Source organism: Glandiceps talaboti, chromosome 9 (genome assembly GCF_964340395.1).
Source record: "Glandiceps talaboti chromosome 9, keGlaTala1.1, whole genome shotgun sequence".
NCBI classification, from domain to species: domain Eukaryota; kingdom Metazoa; phylum Hemichordata; class Enteropneusta; family Spengelidae; genus Glandiceps; species Glandiceps talaboti.
Window position 1 is genome coordinate 22,265,676 of NC_135557.1, and position 18,049 is coordinate 22,283,724.

Sequence of the window (18,049 nt, forward strand, 5' to 3'; positions counted from 1 at the left end):
TAAGGGCGATATCTAGAAGGTGGATATGAAATTTGTGCTATAAGTGACAGTAGCTTTCAAATTGTAGTATGTGGGTTACACAAGGAAAGGGTCGTCTCCTATTGTTTTCTTCCATATTACTATATGCAAATTTGAATGCGATTGACATGTCTTGTGTAGTTAATATATCATTGTTTTCATTTCTTTGGAGATATACACTACTTTGCTGTGAACTAAAATATCTCATAAAATGGTTCATAAACATGATAAGGTGAAATAGTATGTTTTACTTACGATGTATTTCTGGAAACTAACAGTCTAAAATGTAAGCATAAACTTTGTGTTAAATCCCAGATTATACCGATGGTGTATCAGAATAAATAAACGCGTTATGGAGATGAAGAGTTAAAAATAGAAATTACGAAATGAAAGATATTATGTAAACAAATACTGGCCATGAAATGTTTACTTTAAGAATTAATTGAAACATTACTAAACGACAACCTTTTTACTGCACCGTCCAAGACGCACCGTCGTTATTTCACAGTGTCGCGGAAGAAAGATATTAACAATTGAGAAAAATGAACAATTGATTCATAAATATCAAATAACATAAAACAAGAAAATGTAGAAATATGTGACGAAAGTAACGAATGAAACAGATCCGTCATTCAACTGATGTAAACCGGTCAATAATTTGCGGTAAAATTATACTAGAAAATATATTTCTGATATAATGAAAATGAGTCAAAAGACTAAACGAAACGAAGAATCGACTTGTGACACAAATACACCGCTTCATGATGTTGTGTTTCAATTATTTTTTTTTATCATGAACTGTAGTTATTAGTTAAACGGTTATACATTATTTAGAAATGTTCATAATTTTTGTGTGATTTAAGAAGGTAAAAATCAACACGTTTGCTGAGAACAAAAGACAATTTTTGCTGTTTTATTTACATCTTGTGGTGTTGGTCTTTTTGAATATGACAGAGATTGTGTTTTTCTAAAAGTCAGAATTCCATAAATTTTGTATGAGTTGTTATCGCGTTATTTACATGTTGTGGCGTTTTATTTTTATTTCGAAGCCAGGGTATATCGATAGTTTCGCCATTGCGTGTGATTTGTCAACATCTTGTAGCCTTTTCTTTTTGAATATGGGATAGTTTATGTTGAAAACCATGGTTAAGCAGAGTTTGACCATTTAGTGTGATTTCCCTGCCTGTCGATGCAGAAACAAACGGTGAAAGTGAACAAAGTATTATTTCAGCGTTTTGCAGTTCGCCCCTCCCAATTGAAACGATTTGCAAGCGAAAAGTGATTTCCGAGAATTTAGACGCATATAAGGCCACTGTAATTGTGATCTAGTCTATAGCGTTTGTGAGTCTTACTCCATGCAGAAAAATGGAGTGCTGCAAGGAATTAATAACATACCGAGTTACAGAAACACATCAATAAAAAACGATGATGAGGGAATACATTAACGTCGGCTGTGAACACCTGCAAGTTTTAACTGCCACGGTTAGTGAGTTCCAATACAAGTGAACACGCGGTAGACGCCATAGGCATGTATTGTGAATGAATGAGAGAGAAAAAGGCGACGGGATTGAAGAATTTTGACTGTTTAGCGTTCTCTGTTCTATTTGTCGAGAATGTTTTTCCCGACCCCGTTACAAAATAAAATAACCCCATCTCAAACATCTCCATTAATTTAGGTGGTATTAACATAAACTTATTTTAAAAATCCACTTTTTAAATTTAATACATTAATTTACATCATTTAAACTCTTTCATTTTGTGTTCTTTATTTTGTCTGATATTGTTTATTTCGGAAGGTCGTAATGTAGTCTAAATTGTTCGTGCAATCATCGTCCTGTTAATGGTGTAGATTTCATTTGTTCGTTTCTCTTTTAGTATAATCGATGTAGATTTCATTTGTTCGTGTCTCTGTTTAGTATAATCGATGCAAAGACTTGTTACGGTGAGAAATAACCGTAATAATTATTTTGATGGCATGAAATACAAACAGGAAAACATTTCATTGTGAAGTGAGATACAACATGACTGGTTAACGTGGACAAAGAAATGTAAGGACTACCAACTACAGAGGTTGTCGGTCGATAGATCAATCAATCAATAAATCAATAAATCAATCGGTCAGTCAGTCAGTCAGTCAGTCAGTCAGTCAGTCAGTTAGTCAGTCAGTCAGTCAGTCAGTCAGTCAGTTAGTCCTTCCCCCGTCAGTCAGTCTGTCCGTCCCTGTCAGTCAGTCAGTCAGTCAGTCAGTCAGTCAGTCAGTCAATCAGTCAGTCAGTCAGTCAGTCAGTCAGTCAGTCAGTTAGTCAGTCAGTCAGTCAGTCAGTCAGTCAGTCAGTCAGTCAGTCAGTTAGTCAGTCAGTCAGTCAGTCAGTTAGCCAGCTAGAGATTTATATCTAAATTATTCTTAACTCGTTATGACGTCACCTGATATAAACTTGAAAATTTCAACATACAGTCTGCAGACTGCCTGTAATGTACGAATTGACTGTGTCGTCATGGCAACAGTTTCAATTTTTTATATGTAGTTGACTTTGAGTGTTGAGAGTTGTGTTGTAAAAAGTTCTCTGACGTTACGAAAAAAAAGTCGAACGTCGAAAAACGAAAAACGAAAAATTGTGTGACTTTTTGGAATAAGTTCAGTCAAAGCAATATGATCGAGAATGCTTGGTCATTTGACGTTGAGTTATTGTTGGTAATATATTTTAATTATAACAACTTAAAACAGCTGCTATTCTACGTCATCATGACGTAAACATAGTCGTTTCCTTATAACTTTCACTGTGAAGGCAAAAGTCACGTTTTTCAAGTCTCTGTCCAATAATGTAAAGTTCGATTTTGAAATTTAATTTGGTAGTTTCCTGGATACGCACAAATCATGTGACGTCATGCAAGTTTTTTTTTACAGAGTTTGGGGAGGGTGGCGGTCATAATCCCAGTTTGGGATCACTTTAGCAACCTTTTTCGGGATTGATCTTGTGTCCACGACCAAAGTCCATAATCGTTTGAAAGAGGGTGTTTTTACGACTATGTTATGATTAACAACGAAAAAAAGTTGATCAAAAACAGTCACTAAAATAAATAACTAAAAAAAAAGTTTGAACTCAATATTCTTTAGAGATGAGTGGTTGTGAATAACTTTATGTAAAGTTCTGACTGTTCGAAGTTTAAGCAGTGGAGGGGATTTTAAATGTTTCAATCCTGAAGTATTTGTGATAACAATATCTAATGCACTACAATGCAGCTACCAAATCCATGAATAATTAATTGCTAGTTTGATTATCCCGGTCAAAATGATTTATTTTTGTCAAATCGCCCAATTTCATTAAAGCAAGTTCCGCGCCAATAGAGCCACATGCTATTGTATTATTAGCAGTCTTCACTACAAATAGTCCTATGAATAATACATCCCTCCCTGATTAGCTTGTTCTTAAGATTTTAATATATCGAGATTTGGACAACGCAATTCATGAATAGGGGTGTCAGGTTCGATGGGTGTGAGGGACGTACGTAGTTTAAACACGCAAGCAAGTACAAGGGAAAGTCGAATTACGCTTGCTAAAGACACTGTGTTTAAGGTTTAGGGGAGTTTGTCGTTGGGAATAAAGATGTTTAATTTGAATAGTTGAGGTAGGAAATTCTGAACTTCCGTATCGGGATGTAGTGTTGATTGGTGTAGGAAGTAGGAAAGGAACTGTAGATATGCACATTGAGATGACCCGAACCTCCCTCTCAATAGTGCATTGATGTTAGTCCAAGTCGAGTTCTATTAGTTTGTGCCATATAAAACATAGTTGTAAACACAACCGGTGCGCTGTGCCTCCCCAATTCTACATTTTCAAACTACCTTCGCTGATGTTCTCTGTTGGCATCCTGTACATCAACAATCGGAATAAGTTAGTAATACTGGACACCGGCTTGGAAAACAATCACTTCCGTGACTACATAACACTGAGAAATCATGGACGGTGTACAGTACCACGTAAGTGTATTTCCTACAATGATTACATTTTGTTACTTTTCGTCACTTAGCACCTGCCTTACAAATGTAATAATACGCACGGTCATTTGATGATTCCTGCCTTTTTTTCTCTTTTTTCTTTACCTCTTCGAAAGTGTGTAAATTTAGGCAACGACTTCCCGCTACTCCGCCTTATCTACAGGAAGCAACATTTACCGTTAGTTAGTTTCCGTCTACCGCCAACCAGAAAAATGTCAAATTTAGAGCTCGTTTTGATAGTTGAGTTGTTTCCTCAAAGTTTGTCAACAGTAGGAAGACATAGAAAACCTGCTAACATTGCCGTTCAAATTGCTTCCTTCTCTTGCACTACAGAATTCACACCGTTTCCTCTCGTATGTCTACGTATGCACCAGTCCATATCAACTCTCATTTTGTACTTGTGTTGTCAATTTTGCAGCTGTAGTTAGGAATACACCACTTCTAGTCAATTTTTTTCTTATTCGATTTGAGACAAAACGATTTTCGATTCGTCAGCCTGTGAACTACGAACCAAAGAAGACAACCGCACCACTCATTGTCGGTACTCGAACAACCGCGAACTCTTCTGTAGTAAATATGACACGATTTTAGTTTTCAAATTGAAACGATTTTAGTTTTCAAATCATTAAAAACACGAAAATACTTCTTCTTTAGTGTTTATCAGTGAAAACAATTATATTAGAGAGGAAATACAGTTTGATACAATTATTTTTCATATTTATTTTCAGATTTTCAAATTCCTTAATTTTCGTTGCCCCAATCATTCCAATCCAGTCACAGTAAATTTCTAACATCTGAAATATTAAATTTTACAAAATTACAACAATAAGTTGATACTTCTGTCATTATGATATTGATAAGAATTTCATAACTCTATCGAAAAAACATAAAGTCCTTAGAGTTGTATATACAGAAAAATCCAAAATAGTCGTTATTTCCTCTTTCAAGCACTGAAGTATAAGCCTGTGACCAGGCATGCTAAATGTTATGTTGAATATAAAACCAAGAACTAATTTGAGTAAAATCGTGGTAAAAAACTGAATGCAGCTCAGCTAACATTTTGTCAAGTCAAATTTAATGTGCGCATTTACTGAAAGTTCGGCGATCATTTAAAAAAAAAAATACTGGAAATTTCGTTGCTCCAGTCAGTTGATGTATTTCTTTTCAGAAGTTATAAAAAATATTGCTTAAAAAGTGTGAATTTGACATATTTTAATCAAATATGTGATAGACTAATCGGAATAATTGTGAACATATTTAGGTGTCGGCCTAACAACGATCGATACGAAGTCATTCTGTACTCAGAGCGAGGATTTTAGCTTCGATAGAAGGACGATTCCCGATGTCAGAGTTTTACAGTTCAAGTTTTTTGGACTGTGGATATTTACTTCACCATATTTTGCCATAATTGCATGATGTTTACAAACTACATGTCTTCTCTTTCCTGGTTATTATTTTATATGTCATCACTGGTGGTTTGCTAATAAGAAATGATAACGATAGAATACTGTGGGCGGATCTGATCTGACATCCATGTTAGATTTCAGTATTTCCATTCAACTCCAAAGTTAATTTTAACCACTTGATGTCAATGGCAACCAATCAAATGACATTGAGAGTTGACAGTCATGACCATAAACCTACATCCGATTATTTTATGTAAAGTTTAAATTTAGAATTAAATTAAGAACATGAACTTGACGGCTTCGGCCATGTATACCGACAATATCTGAAGGTCTAAACCCAGTCAGTCGTTTGTTTCCTGCTTGTCTAATCAAGTTAGTATGTATTTATTTCTACTGTTTGATTCAGTTAGACAAAAGAAACAAAAATACATTGAAAAAAACCCTGCAATCTGATCTATCCAAAAACAGCAAACAAGTTAATGTAGTCACAAACAAACAAACAAAGTCATCGATAAGTACTGAGATAGGCACATCAATTAAGAACACGCGTCTCTAGAGTCGGGATTATAAATACAAAAGTAACACTTTGTTGCCCTTTATCTCCACACCTTCAAAGACAAAAAGAAAATATTATACAAGTTACAAAGATATAGTAGAGACTAAAAAAATCATAGCACGAGTTTACCGTGACGTTTTCAACATTATGTTTGATCTGTTATTATAAACGATTCAGAGATTTATGTATTACATGTGATAATCTTACTTTGGCAACGGCCTGGGATACTGATTACACCCAAACAATCGCGTTTCGATAGAGAAATGAAAGTAGGATATACATATTGTACAACATCAAGGTAGTTCTCTCGTCAGATAAAAGTAAAAAACTACTAAGTTAGCAATAGTATTTATAATTGATTTTTTCTGATATTTAATCAAACTGCATAAATTGTTATTATCTAAGTGTTTAACACAAGGAAACATACAACTGCAGGTTTGGTGGATATTTTAATAAAAACGCCTGTTTATTTCAAATCAAAAATGTATTGTTCTGCTGTAACCATAACACCCAGTTGTGGTGACGTCAGATAACCAATATAAAATCAATCATCATAACCAATTGTTTTTGGCGTTTTTTTACAGTGACAAGAAAGCTGTAATACGATTTTTTTTAAATGTAAAATTTGCCCTTGTAAATGGTATTGAAACACTACCGACATGGCTTGTAATATCAGAATACATATACTTAACTATTAAAATGCGGAGAAAACTTCAATTATGGCATCAGTTGGGCTAACAACTGATGCCCCATAAACACCCATATCCTCAATAATTCTGAATCGAAACCAAATAACTCTTTTTATATATGGCTAAACCGAGAACAGGACCACATTTATACGGAGAATGTTTCTGCACTCTTTTATGGTTTACCGATATCATATTCACTATTCACTATTTACATACATCATTGTAATAACCAGGTTAAAGTCCACTATTATATTAGTTATATTAATACTATGTAGTATACTTCCATATCATTCATTGAATATATATATATATATATATATATATATATATATATATATATATATATATATATATATATATATATATATATATATATATAAGACATTTTAATTATAAGACTATCACCATACGTATTCATATACCAGTAGAACACACATAGCTCTATATAGAATTGATTTTACAATATCTATAACTAAATATAAACTTTGTGTTAGTACTCTGACTGTATCCGCACTCAAAAAGAATTTTTCAATAATGAGAATTTTATTGACATATCCTTCAAAGGGTGATGTATCGGCATTTTAGTAGGGCGAAGATTATAGAATCTCAAGTCAATACTTATATCATGATATGTAAAAGAGATATGGACGTGTATGTATGTGTGTCATCGCAAACCAGAGCTGTTATTTCTTCCACCTTACAACGAAATAATAATAATGGTAAGGCAGGAACTGGACGGTGTCGTAAAAGAGGCCGTGGTTTGCGACGATGCGAATGGATGGTTAATACATTTCTCTGGTTTGACGGTACGGTAGTCCTCGAATCTGACATTATCCCGTACTAACACGGAAAGGGAAAGGGACACTCTCTGAGAATGGAGACCCGACTTACTCCGTCCGCTAGCAAAATTAGTTAGTTTGACGTTAACGGTGTTTTATATGAAAAAGACCCCGTGAAACCCTCTTTTAGAATGGACAATGTTCAAATCGAACAACCTTTGAATTCAGACAGGCGAACAGAAATATGATCCTTATTGGGATACCTAAAATGAAAAAAAATACTTGTCGAAGATTTAAGCCGTTTTGTAAGTATTTACTACCGCTAAAATATTTGGCGTAAAGGAATTAAAAATTAAAGAAGGTAACGTCTTGTTTATCGTTAACCAGAATCAATTTGACATGTATATTGTAATGAATATCCGTTGCTATTGGTCGAAGCATGAAAGTATAACCCATACCTATACTTCCATGGTCGAAGGTAGCAACTGAATTGAACGTGGGCACGAAAACGGTTTAACGTTTTTGAACACAAAATAAGTTTATTTCAGAAGCCAGCTTTGTAATTTCAGTTGCATACAAAGTCACACGTGTCGGGATCTTTTACTCGTATGTTAAAAGGATCTGACTGCATTGATATCGCGACACAAGCCACTGATCTCATTGTTTAACTTTTTGTCTCCACAGGAGGCCCTCTCCGTTGTGTCCGACGACCAGTCCCTATTCGACAATCAGTATCATCAACACAGTCCACCTCGCAACGTCACAATCTCGCCATCCGGCACGGCAACACCGTCACACAACTCCACTAGCAAACTACACCACGACCAACAGTGGACGTGTATTGGCCAAACCAAGATGAAACGTGAAATGGAAACAACAGTCAACAGCACGGGGGAGTCACCACTAGACTGCAGTGTAGCTAAGCGACAACGTATGGTTACAAATACAAGTATGTCGTCAGTTGGAAGTGAGTTTGCGTGTCCTTCCTATCCCCATCACCGAGATCAAAGACCAGTCTCACCGCCACCCCCTAACATGACAACCAACGAACGACGAGTCATTGTTCCTGCCGGTAAGTGAAAAACGATAAACTTTTTAACATAAAATATTTTTGTTTTGTTTTACTTTTATTACACATCCAAATACATTAATAATAAACAATTTTTTTATATTGGGTTTAAAAAAATAATTGTTTGGTTTCAGTTACCCGACCCCATCTAGCTTTTCACTGCCGACACTAAACTTGTTATTACATATTCGCGAAAAAAATAATAAAATCGCAAATATTGTGAAGTCTCATGAGAAATAGTGGATGTGACATCAACTTAAAAAGACAAAATAAAACTGTTCTTCCAATCTGTAATGGCTGTACATATGATAGGAAGAAATAGACAACACAGAGACCATTTTGAAAACAATGGAAAACTTAAACTAGACACTCACACAGAAATAAAATAGAATACAATAAAATAAAAAATTACCTACCCGTAATCCGGCGGAACCCCACAATTTTTTTATTAGCCTTATGCAAATTATGCATGTAAAAATATTCACTGATACTTAACGATGTCAAGGTGAATTTGAGAGGAAATTATAAGTGGAAACTTACTTATCTATCTCAGTACTGGTCAATTTTATTGTATGGTTTCCATGGCGATTCAGATGTAATAGCTTCCATGACAACTTTTAGTATACAGGGAAGACTCTAAAGTAGCCACCTTACTGTTTAATATTATACACACGACGGAATATGAGACACACTTAAGACTTACTGGAAGAAAACAAACAAACAAATCGGCTGAGATTATACTCAAGCTGATTATTTACAAGTGATGGAGTACTCTACACATGTATAGCCTTGTCTGACATCAATAATTGCCATCAAACAAAGCCACGGTTGTGTGTTTTCTACTCGACGCCGACCTCCTGGACGACAATAGTCTATGTACTATAACACGTGTCCTATGTCTCGCCCGTCCACGCCAACTACGGCACTGTTCTTCGTTACTAGCAATTTATCCAATTTATACATGTTTTCATAGGCCGTCTGCAACACGTTAATTTATGATTTTGCTTCCAATTCCCCTCCGGTTAGACACGCTGTTTTTTAAAAGTCCTGATTTACGTGATGGCCTACCAATGCCCCTGTATCCATTCTCGCAAACCAGAGCTGTTATTTCATCCACCATACTGCGGTCGCGAAATAACGAATTTTTTGGTCGGTGCCGTAAAGAGGCCGTGGATTGCGACGATAATAAATTTTCGAGTCGCTTCCGCGCCGCGGAAAAAACTTAAACAAAATAAAAGCGACCGTTTTCAACTGAAAGTCGGAGTTGGCAAAATGAATGGGAATCGATATACAAACATCTTAAACTAATTAATCAGAGGTATGCTAATTGACAAGGAATCGTCAAGTCTAGTGGGTTATGTGCTCCGTAAAGTAACTAAATTATTTGTGTCGCGATTGTTAGTCAAAATTGTCACTTTTCGTCGTCAACTCATTCGGTGTGATGATGATGTACGGTTCTATCCAATGTATTCCTAAGTGTCTCAGTTGGAGTGTAGTTTTTACCAGACAATCGTTAATAGCGTAATCTACTTACAGAACAATCAAATTGTATTAATCAAATTACCATGGCTACGAAATCAAATTAAGCAGAGCAAATGCCCTATTGGTTCTTCTTGTATATTGCAAAATAATAACAAGCATTTTCATTATTTGTAATCCGACATGTTATGTTTAATGTAGTAAATGAGAGAGAGAGAGAGAGAGAGAGAGAGAGAGAGAGAGAGAGAGAGAGAGAGAGAGAGAGAGAGAGAGAGAGAGAGAGAGAGAGAGAGAGAGAGAGAGAGAGAGAGAGAGAGAGAGAGAGAGAGCGAGAGAGAGAGAGAGAGAGAGCGAGCGAGCGAGCGAGCGAGAGAGAGAGAGAGAGAGAGAGAGAGAGAGAGAGAGAGAGAGAGAGAGAGAGAGAGAGAGAGAGAGAGAGAGAGAGAGAGAGAGACCCTCTTAAAGTAAATGTTTCATTCTGATTGGTCGTAGGGCAAGATTTAGTTCTACAAATCGTGTAAAATGTATTATACAGACGGAATTATCAATGCCTCTACACAGCTAATATTGTCCAATAGGAACATCATATTTTTCAGATATTTACATCCACAACTGCTAACTAAATTGCAAACTGTGCTGCTATGTGCACATTTTTCTCCGCTATTAAATGTGTATTTTTATTTGCATTCAAAAACAGACAGAAATAGTTTACTTTATCAATAGCATTGAATTCGGAGTATTAGATATAATCTTGAATGTTATATCTAAAAGAGTAAACGGAAGTTAGCTATCTGTAGGTGTTTAATAGACAGAGCATACACACTTTAGTTTATTTGTCTATTCCTATTAACATTTAGATACACGTTTCTTATCAACATGATTTAACTTTGAAATCCACAACAGGATTGTCAGTTTAAATCAGTGCAAATACTGCAACAAACTACCAGTCAGCCAACCAACCCAATCCACCCAGTTAACCCATCTGTTCACCCAACCAACCCCCCAACCAACCTCCCAACCAACCAACCCACCAAGCAAGCAGACTCACAAATGACACTATCTACACAATGAACGTTTATTAAATGTGTATGTGAAATGTATATCACATATTAGACAATATATTTTCTGTAGTGGTATGAGATAGCACACCATCACAGACAAATTTTCCGTCCAACACATGTAAAGAAAGTGAAGATAACAGTTATAGATGTATTTATCAATAGCTATTTTCAGATTAAATGTAAACTTACTTAATGTTAACTACGTGTAATGACTTCTCTATCATATCTATCTCTGCGGGTTTAGTATTTTGTGAAAACATTTCAACAACCGTGAGGTATTTTTCTACAGCTGATAGGTTAGATAAGACTTACAAAATAATCTAAAAATACATCCAATGTAACTGTTATCAGTAAATGGCAAGGTGTAAATGCAAACTACTGATTATCTCTGTATCTATTCACACACTTTCCGTTATCAAAAAAGAAAACACTTCTAACGAAATATTGTTTCCGGTTCCCCGTCTCGCACCGGATGTACAGGATTATGTACATTTCCAGATTTCGTCGTTTCTGTCGATTTGAAAATTGTCATGAAACAGGCGTAACGTTGTAGGTACAATATTGAGAATTACTAACGTAATATAAACTTTTCAATGTCCAACACAAACAGTTTTAGAAAGCTGTGCTGAACTCGCTTTCGTCCTTTCACTAAGGACTTCATCAGCAGATTGAAGTAATTACTATGTACTAAAACAAAGGTGTTAATTAGCAGTTTGAGAATTCACACTACTATCTTGCTTAGTAAGTGATGTTAACACGTGGTCCTATGTATGTGAAAGATTAAAATGACCCTTATCCCTATTTGAAGTAGTTTTATACATAATTTATATTAATTTTACATAGTTTGATAACAAATAAACAAGAACAAATGACGGAAACATTTAGTTCAGCCGCTAACATAAAAATTGTTATAAATTTAAGTGTTACGAAACAATGAAAGTAAAATTAAAGAAGATAAGATTGACATGAGCACGAGACAAGTTGAAATATATATTTTTAAAATTTATATTCGCAATGCATCATGGGACTTGACGTGATGACAGGCAGCACATACAAAATGATTATAAACTTCGTTTTCCTGGTTGTTGTTAGACTGGATTTATGTCAGAGACGTAGTGCCGACATTATAGTGATATGATTATGATGACGTCACATGTAGGAACTCAAAGTAATTGATCTATTCTCGTTAACTTGAGGTGTCCTTTGAACTAGTGGTAACCACAGCCACATGTGAGCTAACAGTATATTCCGCAATCACTGGCAACGGTATTTTTAGCACAACTGAACTTGTTCAGTAGTGCTATAGGGATCGCCCGGCGTCTGTCTGTCTGTGTGTGTGTGTGTGTGTGTGGATGTGTGTGTGTGTGTGTGTGTGTGTAAACAACTTAAAGTCAAAAACCGCTGAACCGATTGCCACGATATTTGGTGGGTCCATTACTTTGGGTGTCTAGTTGGGAAATTGTTCAAATCAAAATGATCGCATCACAGGTGTGTGATTTGGGTCAAAAAATGTGATTTTTGGTCAAAAAACTTAAACTCAGAAACTACTGGGCAGATTGGTGCGAAATTTGGTGGGAACATTCTTAAGGGGGTGTAAAGTAAGATTTGTTCATGACGGGATGATTCCATCAGTGATATGCAAATTAGGGCTAAAAATGTGTCTTTTTGGTTAAAAATCTATAATTCTAAAACTACTGAGCAGATTGGGCTGAAATTTAATGGGAATGTATCTAGGGATGTATGGACGAAGAAATATCAAGCATACCATGATTCCATGAGTGATATGCAAATTAGGTGTAAAAATGTTCATTTTTGGTCAAAAACTTATATCTCAAAAAGTACTTGGTCAATTAGTCTGAAACTTGGCAAGATGTTTCTGAAACTGTTATTCTGCAGATTTTCTTAAAAACATTTTGACAAAATTGGCCCTAGCAACCATGACCACACCCTTTAGCAACAACCAAATGACAGTATATTTTGGTCAAATAACAACATCATCTGGTAAGCAAGTGAGTAAACATTCAAAAAATGTATGCAAATACCCTAGCAACCATGACCACGCCCATAGAAACAGCCAAACGGTGGTGTATTTCACAAAGATAACAATAGGGTTTAATAGATAATTGAATAAACATCCAAAAAATGTATGTAAATTTGCATAGCAACAAGACCACGCCCATAACAACAGCCAAATAATCACGTATATTGCAAAGATAACAACAGGAATAGAAAGACAGATGAATAAACATTCAAAAAATGTATGCAAATACCCTAGTAACAATGACCACGCCCATAGCAACAGCAAAACGGTGGTGTATTTCACAAAGATAACAACAGGGTTTAATAGACAATTGAATAAACATTCAAAAAATGTATGTAAATTTTCCTAGCAACAAGACCACGCCCATAGCAACAGCCAAATGATCACGTATATTGCAAAGACAATATCAGGAATTCATACACAAGTGAACAAAAACATACACAAATGTATGCAAATATATCTAACAACATGACCACGCCCATAGCAACAGCCAAATGATAGCATTTATCGTAAAGATAGCAACATGATTGGATAGGCAACTGGATAGTTATTCAGCAAATAAACACCTATTGTTAGCATAGACTAGCATATGGATAAACATTTTTAAAAACTACAGTTGTGCTACAACGCCATTGGCGGTATTTTTTGAATATGGTATATATATAATAATAACATCATTATTTTGTACTATGATCATCCTAGACTAGAATATCACCATCCTGGAATAGAATATTAGTTCACAAGTGACTGTGAGTGGTACGTTTTTGGCGTGTACATTCATGTGACAATGCATGGCATTTAGTAGTTATATGATTTGTCAATACGTATTTCAATCAATTATGAATAACATTTGCTTTTGTATTAAATTGCCATGGAAAGTTATAAAAGGTAGAGTTTCGAAACAAACAACACTGAATTTTTTTTTGGTAGATGTGTAGCCGGCTAGTTTAATAGTTTCGTAAGGCATAATCTGATCTAAAGGGTAGTGTGTGTACAAGTCGTTAAAATGAAGAACAGTCAAAAGGTCTGACAGAAACTGATAAGAACATGGATTATGGAGGAAACGAGAAAGACAGGAGAAATTTGAAACGGAAGCGTGTTTGGAAATGGCCGTATCCGATGATTTGACGAAAGATGATACACTTGTTGTCAACTGTCGTGACTGATACACGATAGAGGGCGCAATTTGAAAGATGTGACATTTTAGCATTCTGTTCCTCAATTGTTGACTCTCGTAGTTTTGGTTTCACTATTTTATTGTCCTTTTGAAAATGTCAGTAATTCTTGATAAAAGGAGGAACCGTACCATAACAGTTCAAAGAAAAACACTCATTTTCAAGCGTCTTCGCCAGCTGTTGTTTGTGTTATCGTGTTTCTTTAGCTACGGCAACATGAATATGATACATTAGGTGGTATACCTTTGATAGGAATAAAATGCTTTTCAACGCCACCCCCCCCCTCCGAAAGAAAGGAAGAACGATATTTATCACAACGTTACTGAGCTTGTAAACATATGGTCTATCAATTGCCATATGTGTACGCTGATAACAGGCGATCACAGGGGTGCAGTTCGTCAACTGACTGTGACAGTAAATTATGTATAAACTTGCACAACGCACGAATTATTCTGTGGTCCATATGTCCTGTGTTTGACTCCAGTGTGTCGTACTGGGATCGTATCGTAACGATAAGGCGGCGCCGTCGGTCGTTCCCGCCAGTCACTGTGCGCGCCAATCATGCCAATAGACGGTCCCACCAGTCAGTTTGAGCGCCATTACTCATTCCCGCCAGTCACTTGGAGCGCCATTGCTCGTTCCCGCAAGTTTACAGAAGACCCCGACTTCTGAAGGCTTTCTCAAATTTCACCGTCGGCGTCTCCGCAAAATTTTCAACTATTTGTAAACTTTATCAGCTGATAATCATACTCAACTAACTATTCTTACATCATGATGAACGTTGTACAGAAGACAGCGTAGAACAGGCTATGTGGCAACTTGACGAAATACACGATTGTGACGTCAGAATGCCAACAATCAAAAGCGATATAGATATGGACCGGAACTACGGCTTATCACTACTACTGATATTTCATGTAACAGGTTCTTAATTGATAATTTGAAGATACGATCTGATTTGCTTGCCTCAAACGCATCATTGGGTTTATTTACATCCAATCACAATAGTTCCTCTAGCATAACACTATGTACACTAAACTGCTTAGATTCTGTTCACTGATGAGGACGGGCCGTTAGCCATGCGGTGATTTTATAGCGCCCTCATATGTAAACAGCCGAAATGCATTCTATTTATATCACTTTGTCATATAGGTAACTTGAAAACAAAAACAAATTTTACCAGGAAATATTTTAATGGTATAGATTTTTTGTGTGTCAATTTGTGCAAAAACCTAGTCTTATTGTGTGATTTTCGTTTTTAATTATTTTCAGACCCCAATATGTGGAGTCGAGATCACGTGGTTCAGTGGCTGATGTGGGCAATCAAAGAATACAGTTTACAAGACGTCGATACAAATCTATTCACAATGGGAGGCAAAGAACTTTGTAAAATGTCACGTGATGATTTCTGTCGTCTTACCAATCCTTACAACGCTGATGTACTCCTAGCACATCTTCTTTTCCTTCGACAATGTAAGTTGATTAGCGCCACCAACGGCCTACTTACCCACTACTTAACTTGGATTTCATATTCTTTAATATTTATTCAATCATCTTACAAAAGGGTGACAATTTGTCGTCAATAATCAAAGGAGTAGCTATGAAAAAGTATCAATTTTAGATAAAGTATTGAAAATTGGTATGCGAAACAGTTGTCTGACATAGCTATTGAAAAAAGTTTGTCCAGAAAAATGAAAAACTCAAGAAAAGGACAAGTCTATAAAACACACAAACATGTCAAACAAACAAACAAACAAAATGCACATAAAACACATTACAAGGCAAACACCAAAACATGGTCTGCAACAAGTCTTTAATATGACCAGACCCGGTCTCATTTTAATTTTCAAATTCAAATTTACTTAACTATACATTGATACTGATTTCACAACTCTACACGATCACCAGACAATGTGACGTCATAGCAAAGTTGATCATTTCTATGATTTGAGAGCGTGAATATTCATCTAACTTTGATATGTGCCGCGAGAGGGCGATCTTTTCTATTCTGACAACAATCCTGTTTTCCGTCTGTTCACAGCACCACTGCCGAATCTTACATCTGATGATGTAGACAAAGCACTACAACCATCTCCAAGAGTACCACCTGCACCTCACGGTAAGATTTCAGTTTAAAAATGTGAAAAAAATGGAAAGAAACCTTTTGAGAGAGTGTTACTGAATAGATGTTTTGGAGAACATACATAATTGTATGACCAATATTTCACTGTGACGGAAAACGGCCCAATTCATGAATATATATTGTAAAACCTCCACCACGTGACAACGACAACGTGATATTTGTATTTCGATTTAAGTTTACAATTTAGTTAGGGAATATAGAATTGACTTACTTGACAATACATTCTGCAACAAGAAGTGTATTCTCTCTACTAGTCTTCCTGCCCTCAACGGTATCATATGGAAGTTTGTAAAAACACAAAGCTTCTTTGTGACAACTGCAGAACCCCGATGTAGAACATTTTTTTAGTGAGAGTGGAGAAAAATTCGCGCTTGGGAATTTTAGAATCTTATGTATATCTGCCCTCAATGGCAACACATATATAGTTACATGTGAAACTTTGCAGAGAATCATAACAGTTATTTGAAAACGAATCTCAAATTTAGGTGTTGACAGAAAGTAAGACGTGTAGAAATTGCTATTTTTAGTCCCCGCGGACGAAGTCCGGAACGGGGACTTATGGATTGGGTTCCGTCTGTCCGTCCGTGCGTCCGTGCGTCTGTGCGTCCGTCCGTCCGTCCGTCCGCAGCCGTTTCTTGGAGATGCCTGTACCGATTTTTTTCAAACTTGGTACAGGGGCAACATGCTATGGCATACATATGCACGTCAATTTGTTTTATGATACGATCCAATATGGCCGCCTAGCAGCCATTTTGTTTGCGAATTTTCCCTGTCTAAAGCCATAACTCAGACATGCTCACACAGATCTCATTCAGAGTTGGTATTAGGACAGTGTTCTATGGCATATATGTGCATATTCATTGTTGTCATGATACGATCCAATATGGCCGCCTGGCAGCCATTTTGTTTGTGAATTTTCATGTCCAAAGCCATAACTTAGACATGCTTGAACAGATCTCATTTAAAGTTGGTATTAGGACAGTGTTCTATGACATACATGTGCATATCCATTTTCATTGTGATACGATCCAATATGGCTGCCTGGCAGCCATTTTGTTTGCAAATTTTCCATGTCCAAAGCCATAACTCAGACATGCTTGAACAGATCTCATTCAAAGTTGGTATTAGGACAGTGTTCTATGACATACATGTGCATATCCATTTTCATTGTGATACGATCCAATATGGCTGCCTGGCAGCCATTTTGTTTGCAAATTTTCCATGTCCAAAGCCATAACTCAGACATGCTTGAACAGATCTCATTCGAAGTTGGTATTAGGACAGTGTTCTATGACATACATGTGCATATCCATTTTCGTCATGATACGATCCAATATGGCTGCCTGGCAGCCATTTTGTTTGTGAATTTTCCATGTCCAAAGCCATAACTCAGACATGCTTGAACAGATCTCATTCAGAGTTGGTATTAGGACAGTGTTCTATGACATACATTTGCATATCCATTTTCATATTGATATGATCCCCCATACCCGACCAATCCTTTATTGTTGTAGGCATGTTCCATGTCCGACAAGCAGACACAACATATCTAAGTCTGTTTGATTTAGGTTCACAAGTGTTGTTGCGTGATCAGAGTAGTGCTAATTCCTTAAAACCCAATCATAGCGGGGACTAT

General features: G+C 36.2%; 1 protein-coding gene across 5 annotated transcripts in view; it reads left to right on the forward strand.

Moving 5' to 3' along the window:
* LOC144440513 (transcriptional regulator Erg-like) overlaps nt 1-18,049 on the forward strand; it is a 67,808-nt gene that overhangs the window by 20,676 nt on the left and 29,083 nt on the right. For 3 of the 5 annotated variants that reach the window (XM_078129899.1, XM_078129900.1, XM_078129903.1), the window contains 3 exons: nt 8,130-8,517; nt 15,543-15,743; nt 16,312-16,389. In XM_078129899.1, the coding sequence (XP_077986025.1) occupies nt 8,130-8,517; nt 15,543-15,743; nt 16,312-16,389 (667 nt within the window). Of the gene's footprint in view, nt 1-3,870; nt 3,998-8,129; nt 8,518-15,542; nt 15,744-16,311; nt 16,390-18,049 lie in introns of those variants that run through there. The other 2 variants (XM_078129901.1, XM_078129902.1) reach the window with 1 other exon arrangement.